Raw genomic sequence first — 12,154 nt, 5'->3', positions numbered from 1 at the left:
TAACTGCTTGAACACCGCTAAAATGCTGCTTGCAGCTTTAATTAGGTGTTCAAGCACGAAGTGCTGAAAACCTATTGTATTTGTACTGATTTTTATTATTATTATTAGGTGTTCAAGCACGAAGTGCTGAAAACCTATTGTATTTGTACTGATTTTTATTATTAGGTGTTCAAGCACGAAGTGCTGAAAACCTATTGTATTTGTACTGATTTTTAGGTGTTCAAGCACGAAGTGCTGAAAACCTATTGTAATTGTACTGATTTTTATTAGGTGTTCAAGCACGAAGTGCTGAAAACCTATTGTATTTGTACTGATTTTTATTATTATTAGGTGTTCAAGCACGAAGTGCTGAAAACCTATTGTATTTGTACTGATTTTTATTATTATTATTAGGTGTTCAAGCACGAAGTGCTGAAAACCTATTGTATTTGTACTGATTTTTATTATTAGGTGTTCAAGCACGAAGTGCTGAAAACCTATTGTATTTGTACTGATTTTTAGGTGTTCAAGCACGAAGTGCTGAAAACCTATTGTAATTGTACTGATTTTTATTAGGTGTTCAAGCACGAAGTGCTGAAAACCTATTGTATTTGTACTGATTTTTATTATTATTAGGTGTTCAAGCACGAAGTGCTGAAAACCTATTGTATTTGTACTGATTTTTATTATTATTATTAGGTGTTCAAGCACGAAGTGCTGAAAACCTATTGTATTTGTACTGATTTTTATTATTAGGTGTTCAAGCACGAAGTGCTGAAAACCTATTGTATTTGTACTGATTTTTATTATAAGGTGTTCAAGCACGAAGTGCTGAAAACCTATTGTATTTGTACTGATTTTTAGGTGTTCAAGCACGAAGTGCTGAAAACCTATTGTAATTGTACTGATTTTTATTAGGTGTTCAAGCACGAAGTGCTGAAAACCTATTGTATTTGTACTGATTTTTATTATTATTAGGTGTTCAAGCACGAAGTGCTGAAAACCTATTGTATTTGTACTGATTTTTATTATTATTAGGTGTTCAAGCACGAAGTGCTGAAAACCTATTGTATTTGTACTGATTTTTAGGTGTTCAAGCACGAAGTGCTGAAAACCTATTGTAATTGTACTGATTTTTATTAGGTGTTCAAGCACGAAGTGCTGAAAACCTATTGTATTTGTACTGATTTTTATTATTATTAGGTGTTCAAGCACGAAGTGCTGAAAACCTATTGTATTTGTACTGATTTTTATTATTATTAGGTGTTCAAGCACGAAGTGCTGAAAACCTATTGTATTTGTACTGATTTTTAGGTGTTCAAGCACGAAGTGTTGAAAACCTATTGTAATTGTACTGATTTTTAGGTGTTCAAGCACGAAGTGCTGAAAACCTATTGTAATTGCTATTTGAAAAAAAAAAAAAAACCTAAAACGCATCGTGCAGCCCAAACCGTAAGGCCTATAACTTCATATAATTGCTATCAACGTGGTAAATCATGGTAAATAACGCCAGAAACATAGTAAATCATAGTAAAAAAGGTAAATCATGCTAGAATCCTGGTAAATTATTCTAGAATGTGCTATATCATGGTAAATCATCATATAACATGGCATATCAAGGTAAACTATGGAAAATCATGTAAGATTCATGGTAAATCATACTGGAACATGGTAAATCATGAAAAATCACACTGAAATGTAGTATATCATGGTAAATCATGCTTGCTACATAAAACTTAATGTCTTTTGATGCTTTTGTGCTTAACGGCCTGAAAGGCCTTAACTGCTTGAACACCGCTAAAATGCTGCTTGCAGCTTTAATTAGGTGTTCAAGCACTGAGTGCTGAAAACCTATTGTATTTGTACTGATTATTATTATTAGGTGTTCAAGCACGAAGTGCTGAAAACCTATTGTATTTGTACTGATTTTTAGGTGTTCAAGCACGAAGTGCTGAAAACCTATTGTAATTGTACTGATTTTTATTATTAGGTGTTCAAGCACGAAGTGCTGAAAACCTATTGTATTTGTACTGATTTTTATTATTATTAGGTGTTCAAGCACGAAGTGCTGAAAACCTATTGTATTTGTACTGATTTTTAGGTGTTCAAGCACGAAGTGCTGAAAACCTATTGTAATTGTACTGATTTTTATTATTAGGTGTTCAAGCACGAAGTGCTGAAAACCTATTGTATTTGTACTGATTTTTATTATTATTAGGTGTTCAAGCACGAAGTGCTGAAAACCTATTGTATTTGTACTGATTTTTATTATTATTAGGTGTTCAAGCACGAAGTGCTGAAAACCTATTGTATTTGTACTGATTTTTAGGTGTTCAAGCACGAAGTGCTGAAAACCTATTGTAATTGTACTGATTTTTAGGTATTCAAGCACGAAGTGCTGAAAACCTATTGTAATTGCTATTTGAAAAAAAAAAAAAAAACTAAAACGCATCGTGCAGCCCAAACCGTAAGGCCTAGAGACTTGAAACCTGGCCAGGTGGTAGGGCCTCAGTTTGGGGAGAACCTATCAGAGTATGACCCCGATTGGCCCATAGGTGGCGCTACAGCAACCAAAAGTACTAAATTGCTCATAACTCCTAGACCGTTTGACTTGGAATCAAGTCTTTTTGCACCACTGTGTTCCTTGGCCCAAGACGGACAAGATGTATATCTCGGATTCTCGATTTGAGCAACGAAAAATTTATTATGGCCGATTTTGTCCAAATCCTACTTTTGCAAACTAGTCCCTGGTTTTTTGCCTGATCGGAACCAGACCAGTCTAGGACAATTCTCTGGACTCTCTAGATCAATAATTATCAAAAAAAAGTTGAACTTTGCCCTTTGGTTCACTGTAACAGGGTCGTTTAGAAAAGGGGGCGTGTCAAAATACACTCAAAAGCCTATAAATCATAAATAAAAACTCAGAACTTCACAAAAACTGATGAGCACATGTGTCATGACATGGTGAAGAAGCATGCAGAGTTTCATGGAGATCGGACCATAGGTGGCGCTATAACTGTCAAAAAGGTCGCCTATTATTAGGTGTTCAAGCACGAAGTGCTGAAAACCTATTGTAATTGCTATTTGAAAAAAAAAAAAAAAACTAAAACGCATCGTGCAGCCCAAACCGTAAGGCCTAGAGACTTGAAACCTGGCCAGGTGGTAGGGCCTCAGTTTGGGGAGAACCTATCAGAGTATGACCCCGATTGGCCCATAGGTGGCGCTACAGCATCGGAACCAGACCAGTCTAGGACAATTCTCTGGACTCTCTAGATCAATAATTATCAAAAAAAACTTGAACTTTGCCCTTTGGTTCACTGTAACAGGTTTGTTTAGAAAAGGGGGCGTGTCAAAATACACTCAAAAGCCTATAAATCATAAATAAAAACTCAGGAACCAGACCAGTCTAGGACAATTCTCTGGACTCTCTAGATCAATAATTATCGAAAAAAAGTTGAATTTTCGATTTCCGGTTGCTAGGGGGCGCAAAATGAATGTTGTGGGAGGAGCCTATTTTACTAAAATGGCTTTAACTCGAGAAGTAAATGAGATATCTTCACCAAACTTGACACACATCTGTATGAGGACAGTCTGGGGTCACAGTAAAAAAACCGCGTCGATCTAACACTAGGTGGCGCTATAACATTAAAAAAACATAAAAGGGGGTGTGGCCACCTGATCGTTAGTCCGATTGACCTGAAAATTGGTATGCAGTGTCTTGGTCCAAGTTTATGTGTAAAAGGATATTGGCGTATCTCAAAAAACATGCCCGCCATCGGCCAATAAAGTTTGAGCACCTGTGAGACGAGGTTAACGGAGGCCAATCGGAACGAAACTCAATGGGCATGTTCGACTCATGGCCCAAGAGGTCTGTAAGAGTTTTGAAAGAAATCGGCCACTAGTTGGCGCTAACGAGTTTTACGGCTCTGTAATCACGTGGTGTTGCACACATCCCCACAAAATGCATATCATTTTGCAGATCTCCTCATGCTGAACAACTTTGCCTCTAGAACCATTGCTGTCAGTCAAACCGTTCATTAAATATTCACAAATATGTTAAAAACCTACTTTTGCGAACTAGTCCCTGGTTTTTCGCCCGATCGGAACCAGACCAGTCTAGGACAATTCTCTGGACTCTCTAGATCAATAATTATCAAAAAAAAGTTGAAATTTGGCATTTTGTTGGCTATAACAGGGTCATTTATAAAATGGGCGTGGCAAAATATAGTCAAAGCCTATAAATCCTATACGAAAACTCAGAACTTCACAAAAATTGGTGAGCATATGTGACATAACATCCTTAAAAAGCATGCCAAATATTATGGAGATCGGACCATAGGTGGCGCTATAACTGTTAAAAAGCTTTGAAACAATGTATTTCCTATGGCAAATTGCCTGTATTTGCTGTAAATGGTGTTTTGCATTTATTATCATGTAATGTTCATATCATAATGTTCAAAACCAGTGCAGTACAATTCTCTGTACTCTCTAGATCAATAATTATCAGAAAAAGTTGAACAACTTCATTTCGATGGCTATAATAGGGTCACTTCACAATGTAGCCATGACCTAGTGTCCCCAAAAGCTTATATCTCTTCAATGAATGCTTCAATGAATCTTCTTAAAAACAAGTCAGAACATGTGCCATATGACTCCAAACAATCATGACAAATTTCAGACAGATCGGACAAAATTTGCCTCTATAACAGTTAAAAATTAGAAAATTAAATGAATATAATATGGCATATTAAGCCAATAAGTAGTATTTTACTGCCCCCTGCTATTTAAATATGAATTATACTTGAGTAGTGTGACAAAATTACTATTTAGACTTTATAAAATTACTATTTCAACATTTACAATCACATTAAGTCAAATTTCATCTATTGAAGTATCACTATTGACAATTCTGTCACATTGACAAATGTGAATCCTGAATGAGACATAGTTCAAATCTCTGTATCTACAACAGAATGTGTGTGTAGTCCTATGTTTCTGAATAAATTCTGAATAATCTGATTAATAGTTTGCAAAGACATGTATGAAATAACATTCAAATATATTTTCATAATGATTTTGTCAGTGTGTGTGTGTGTGTGTGTAAGCTTGCATAAAGGAGTTAAAATGGAAAAACTGGTTTGCTTTAGTGCAGAACAATGTGTTATATTGTGGTAAACCATGCTAGAAGAGGGTAAATCATAGTGAATCATACTAGAACTTGGTATATCATGGTAAACTATGGTTAATTATGCTATATTCATGGTAAATCATACTAGAACATGGTAAATCATGAAAAACCACACTAAAATGTGGTATATCATGGTAAATCATGCTAAAACATGGTCTATTCCATCTATGATGTCAGTGGTTAAATGCTTGCTACATAAAACTTAATGTCTTTTGATGCTTGTGTGGTTAAAAATCTTAAATGCCTTAACTGCTTGAACACCGCTAAATGCTGCTTGCAGCTTTAATTATTATTATTATTCTGCTGTAAAACGCATCGTGCAGACCAAACCGTAAGTGCTAGAGACTTGATATTTGGGATTAAGGTAGCACAGAAATCGAGGAGAGGTTGAGAGAATATGAGCCCGATTGGCCCATAGGTGGCGCTCTAGTAACAAAAACGTGAAACTGCTCATAACTCCTAAACCGTATGTCGTACACTCAAGTGTCTTATATCATTGGAAAGCTGGACTCCTGAAGAACAAAACGTATATCTCCGATTTCATTTCCGGTATGCAAATTTTTCCGCCATTTTGAATTTTGTCGAAAAACTACTTTTGCGAACTGGTCCCTGGTTTTTCGCCCGATCGGAACCAAACCAGTGCAGAAATGTTCTCTGGACGTTGTGGGCGGAGCCTATTTTACTAAAATGGTTATAACTCAAGAAGTACATGAGATAGCTTCACCAAACTCGGTACACATGTGAATGAGTTCATTTTTTCATCATTCTCTAAGCCCCCCCCCCCTCTGGGTTGGCAATAATTGCATATCTCCTCTAAGCTATGGGATATGCTCCCCAGTGTACCTTGGTATTCCTGTGCTAAATAGGAGTCCTTCGTCCGTGCCAGTCTCACGACAAGGATCTCAGATTTACGCAGCCCTGAGTTCCTCCAGCACCTCTGACGTCGGCGCCAGTGTCTATTGCCTGCGCATCGGCTAAGTGCTTCCCGTGTGCATGGTCCCTCCTCTGAGCGACCCCCACATGTGTATTTCCACTGTAAGCCTCTCTGAGCATGTGTCTTTCCCTTGGCAAGCCACCTTGCCACCCCTGGGGTTGAAATATTCCACCTGCGGCTGGACACCCCAGTGTTCTCCGTATGCATCCCTCCGGGTCATGTGTATTCTCTAAGCCCCCCCCCTCTGGGTTGGCAATAATTGCATATCTCCTCTAAGCTATGGGATATGCTCCCCAGTGTATCTTGGTATTCCTGTGCTAAATAGGAGTCCTTCGTCCGTGCCAGTCTCACGACAAGGATCTCAGATTTACGCAGGGCACTGGAAGACAGCCGAGAAGGTGGCATGGTTAGACTGGTAACCCCATTCGTCGTCATCCGACGTAACTCGGAGTGACAACGAAAGGGAACGTCTCGGTTACGTATGTAACCCTCGTTCCCTGAGTAGGTTCGGTTACGTCTGCCTGACACTTTCCGCTGTACCGCGGGGATCGCCTGAGCTCAGTCTTGGCTCCTCAGCGAAGAAACATATCTGCATGTTGCCGGCTTCCTCCATTTATACCCACGAGGTGGGGCGGAGTTACGCTATGCAAATTCCGCAGACCCATGGCATTTCTTTGCCATTGGCTCGTATTGTAATACTCGAAGTTGATAGGTGTTCTAAGCGAAACCCCATTCGTCGTCATCCGACGTAACGTCTCCGTTCCCTACTCAGGGAACGAGGGTTACATATGTAACCGAGACGTTATTCTGATTTGAATTATGCTTCAAAATGGAGTAAACCTTAGTTTCTAATTACAGTTGTTTGTATCTATCATATTAAAAGTTAATTATTATTAACTTTTTCATTATAATCATTCATAATTATTTCATTATGTTGCATCAGAGTGGGTGAAAATGGGTGGGCCAGCCTGAGCCAGACACTGTATAAATGAAAGGACAGTAAGGAGAGCAGAACAAACTCCTAACAGGAGGAGACTCACTCATGGCCTATGAGACAGAGGATCATGAGACTCAATACTGCTTTCCTGCCATCAACTCATCGTGTATCAAGGGAAAACGCTCCAGTTTTGAACATAATATCATCTACATTTTTTTATTATTGCTGTCAGCATGGACTGTGTTTCTGAACCTGCTGGTGATCATCTCCATCTCTCACTTTAAGAAACTTCACACTCCAACAAACCTGATTATTCTCTCTCTGTCTGTGGCCGACCTGTTTATTGGACTTATTGTGATACCCATAGAGGGCATCAAGCAAATTGAGACATGTTGGTACTTTGGAGACACTTACTGTGGACTGTTTGTAATTATGGTTAGGTTGCTCCTTTCATCATCTCTTAGTAATTTAGTTTTAATTGCTGTTGATCGTTATATGGCTGTGTGTTACTCTTTACTCTACCCACAGAAAATAACCATAACTAAAACCTTAATAAGCATCTGTTTCTGCTGGTTTTGCTGTTCAGTTTACAATATTTGGTCGGTAATTAGTAATGGCTATTTTAACATCTCAGACAAAACAATGTGTTACGGCCAGTGTATTGTTTTGATTACTCCTGCTTGGAGATTCACTGATTTTATATTTACCTTCTTATTTCCATGTACTGTTATAATCACTGCATATTTGAGGATATTTTATGTTGCACATCAGCAAGTGAAGGTTATTAACTCTCAAATGAATGGTGTAAAATGCGTAATGGAAGTTTCAGTTAGGAGAAAATCTGAGAGTAAAGCAGCTCTGACATTAGGAATTATTGTGACGGCTTATCTGATTTGCTGGATTCCATTCTATATCTGTTCTCTAACAAAAACCATAACAATTTCATCCACTACAATGACATTTCTATTATGGACCTTTCATATGAACTCAGGTCTGAATCCTATTGTCTATGCTTTATTTTACAGCTGGTTTAAAATATCAGTTAAACACATCTTAACTTTTAGAATATTTCAGCCAGCATCCTCTATGATGGACATTTTTATAGATTGTCATTCACGATTGAAGGGAGGAGGGGGCTGAACAAATACACAAATACTGCTGTTACAGAATATTTCATATGCATTTAGGTGTTCAGGTTCGAGAATGACACATACGATTTAGTGATCAACATTGACCTAATAATGAAGAGAGAGTTCAACCAAACATTAAACAATGATAATCATTTACTCAACCTCAGGTTGTTCCAAATCTGCTTTTGAGGGAGATATTAGGCAAAATGATTGTCTCTGTCACATTTCATTTTCATTGTATGAACAGAAAAAAAACTACTAAAAAGAATTAAATGAATGTGAATGAGGACTGCATTTGTCAGATACGGCCTAGTATCTTTTTGTGTGTTCCAAAGCATGACATTTGTGAAATTTGAAAACCGTAAACCCAAGATGTGGACAATGTACTAGAAATATTTATAGTACTTATATAAACTTATTTCATACATGCAGAAATACAAAATAGTTTTATGTAATAAACAACTTTTTTTACTATCAATTGTGTATGCTGTGGATTTTTTTGCGTATTAAAATATCTTAGCTCAAATTCTGTTTGAAATTAATTCAGTCAGGCCCACTTTCATCAGTGGTTAGTTTATTTATACATGGCAACAGTTATGTTTGGTTGTACTATTTTGTTCTGGGCCAAACTGAATGAAGCATGATGAAGCCATGCCTGGACAAGGCGAGGAGATCACTAATATGTTTATCCATTAGCTGAAATAAAACAGGAACAGTAGTTTACATATATGATAGTTGCTCACAATAGTTAGATAGATAAAATGGCTAAATACAAATGACAATACACAGAAGAGGTAAACAAGATTACATCACTAGCCTAGAATCACTGACATCCATCAGCTAAGCTGTAGCTGAAGATGGAGGTGGGAGTATAAATGCAGCTATAGCATTATCATCTGAATAGAGTGAATTTAAAGGATCATTGTAACAAGGTACTTGTCAAATCATGATGCGAGCATAACTTGCATGGCTTCCCTGAACTAACATGAAGCTTGATTCATAAATCAAGACTTCTTTGCTCTCCGCATAGTAGCACTATTTGTGTGGTGTGGAGAGCTGTAGAGTGTTCCAAATCACTTAGGTTCCATGATGGTTTAAAAGCAGGGGTAAAACATTTTTTAATTCCAGTTGAATTTTTTTTAAATATGTCTAAAACATTTCTGTTTATAGGATTAAAGAGTCGAATAAAAATCTACATAGACATTATTCTTTAAATAATGTGTATGACTGTAGTGTGTACACACACACACACACACACACACACATACTTGTTTTTGCTACATTGTGGGGACTCTTGACTAGAAGGTTACACGTGGGGACAGCAATTTCTAAATACATTAAAGTCATCATTTTACATCAGAAGTGTCTGGGGGAATTTCTGAATCACAAAAATCAACTTTATTATCAGAAATTCTTAACTTTAGAAAGCTTAATATTTGTCAGGTTTTTCTATTCTGCTGGGGACGTCCCCATTGTGTCTTACCACAAACCACCACTGAGTGGCACTATTATCTGTAGAGTTATCTGTAGATTATCGATTTTTAATACAAATTTAAACCTTTACCAGATTAACAATAAAGATTACGTTTAGATAATAATTAAATAGTTGTTTAAAAGGGAGAATTGTCTATATTTATATTTTTTTATGAATTTTTACTTAATTTTACAATTTACTAATTCCCATAAACTCTTGTATTTGAACAGACCATTTGTATGGATGTAAACAGTGACAACAGTCTCACCTCACTTCCTGTTTAACAGGAATCTATTTTTCTTCAACTCTGAGAATCTGAAAAGGTCCACATTTTCATAAATAAGAGCGTCGTGTTGTATGACAAGCAGGAGTGTTCATGGGCATTGACCCCACGGGTATCATTGTGTTTGCTGAATAATGATCGGTCCATACTGGAATCAACTCTGAATTAAAACTGCACATGCCTGCCATTCAACAGGGTTACAAGATATATTGCTATTTGTGTTTTTTCTTATTCGTAATCCTAAAAATGTGTCACGCACAGAAACCTATGAAGCCCAATGAGTCCGATGTGTATTAATCCGTTGCAGAAAAATTTGCAAAAAAATACAAAATGGAGTCTTCAAGCTGTGAAGATGATTTTGTTGGCCTCTCTCTTCTTACAAAGAGATATAAATATTGGGTCCATCCAACAATCCTGAGATTGCGTAGAGTGGAAGGAGTTCGCTGCGGGATTATCCCCAACGATTCAAGGTTTACTTCAGGATGTCAGTGGCTCAGTTTGAAGCTTTGCTAGCGATACTGAAGACACATATTAAAACAATACCACTAAGTTTTTTGATCCTGAATAGTTCTGGATTTTGGCGTTTGCTTGTACGGTGGCTGTGAATTGTCAAAACACCTCTACAATACCTGCTACGAATGCGAAAAAGCAGAAAAATTAACCCGATCTAATTTTTGTTTTGACAGACAAAAGTTTCGGAGGCAGTGAGTAAATGTGATAGACACAACATGAGGGCATATTTATTTTTTTAATGAGCGAGAATTTCGGACTCATTAAACTCATGCAAAAATGTTTACTGTCTTTTAGTGAATCCTTAAAGCAGCACTATGCAGTTTTAGCTTAACTGAACAGCTTCGGAGTTATTGGAATGGTTATATGACTCTTTTCGGGTTGAATGGTGGTCGTCTCGCCCCCCCGGTGTCTGTGAGTGGAAAAATCGCACTTGCAACTTTGGGCCGGCGGACCGCCGTCACGAAGTATTGCGTGATTTCAGCTCTCGCGATGTAACGAATTGCTTTACGGCACTGCACACATTACACGCATACACGCCCCCATCCAGATCCAGCTAGCTATAAGAACAACTATCGTCCCATGGCAAAGCCGGCATATAAGAAGCAGGAAGCTAGGAAAGCATTGTCGGAGGAACAGAGAAAGAGGAAACGGCAGACTGACCGAGCGAGGAGTCAGACACGAGTAAACATCGGACCTGCGTTTTCAGAATGGCGAAAAAAAACGAAGAAAGCGCGATCGGAAGAGTCTAGAAAAAGATAACGAGTATCTGACAGCACGAGGAACTGGACAAGAGTCCCACTCGCTCAGGCTTTCACTGTTAAAGTTGATTCCTGCAATTATCATGAGAACAGTGTTCAATATCTCACATAATAATCAGGACATAAATAATCCTACACGTTGTAAATAGTGTAAATGAGCGCAATTTGCAAACTATTATGATAAATTGCAATAATCATGTCTAACAACATCATAACGGACATTGTTACGAAATAATGCGACGTACATGATACACTTTATTGGTGTCACCTGGCATTTAGGCTCAGGTTAGCCTAACGTGGTAGGATACTTTATTATTATAAAGTGCAGAGGTCGTGAGTGCAGAGACGCTCCGCGTGAGTAGTGTTTACGACAGTAACCTTAAATACAAGTACTCTACAGCGACTCTAGGGATCGCTGTTTGACAAAAACAGAAATCCTGCATAGTGTCGCTTTAAACTCAACACAAAACTATTATCTGTCTGTATTATCTATCAATCTCTCATCTGTATGTCTTTATATCTGTCTGTCTATCCATCTATATTTAAGTTTTTTTTTTTATGCAAATGTGCCACAATTTTGGGACCACACTGAATCAAGACATTTGATGTACAACCCCCATAAACTACCCCAAGAAAAGTTTGGACATTTGGGCAATTACAACAAAAACAAGAATCAATGATTTCTTAATGCTCTTGAACATTTATTTAACGTATCGTAGTGTTTACTTTGTTGCAGGCAACAAGTCAAAATGTGTTTCAAAACTCAACACAGGAAAAAGATCTAGGTAAAGGACCTTTTCATTTACATTTTTCTCTTTAAGGCATTAATACGATTTTTAACATAAAATTTCACCCCCTCCCAACTTCTCCCCTTAAGTGCTGCTGGTGACCTTTCAATGCACTCCATGCATTGGGCTTTACCAGGAACCTTTCCAGCTTTAAGCTTTCCAGCTAACAG

General features: G+C 37.5%; 1 protein-coding gene across 1 annotated transcript; it reads left to right on the top strand.

The window, feature by feature from the left end:
* The first annotated feature begins 7,077 nt into the window (after positions 1–7,077).
* On the top strand, positions 7,078–8,178 carry LOC143750747 (trace amine-associated receptor 13c-like). The gene has a single exon (XM_077243917.1). The coding sequence runs from the start codon at positions 7,144–7,146 to the stop codon at positions 8,176–8,178; it is 1,035 nt and encodes a 344-aa protein (XP_077100032.1). The 5' UTR covers positions 7,078–7,143.
* Positions 8,179–12,154: the final 3,976 nt, after the last annotated feature.

Source organism: Siphateles boraxobius, unplaced genomic scaffold, assembly GCF_051911475.1.
Source record: "Siphateles boraxobius isolate OS27281-9 unplaced genomic scaffold, OSU_SipBor_1 25, whole genome shotgun sequence".
Taxonomy (NCBI): Eukaryota; Metazoa; Chordata; class Actinopteri; order Cypriniformes; family Leuciscidae; genus Siphateles; species Siphateles boraxobius.
Note: the sequence above shows the minus strand (reverse complement) of the source record. Positions and strands in the feature narration are given on the sequence as shown.

What these genes read in the sequence shown, in the direction of transcription:
- LOC143750747 (XM_077243917.1), top strand. Translation starts at nt 7,144, where the DNA reads ATGGCCTATGAGACAGAGGATCATGAGACTCAATACTGCTTTCCTGCC.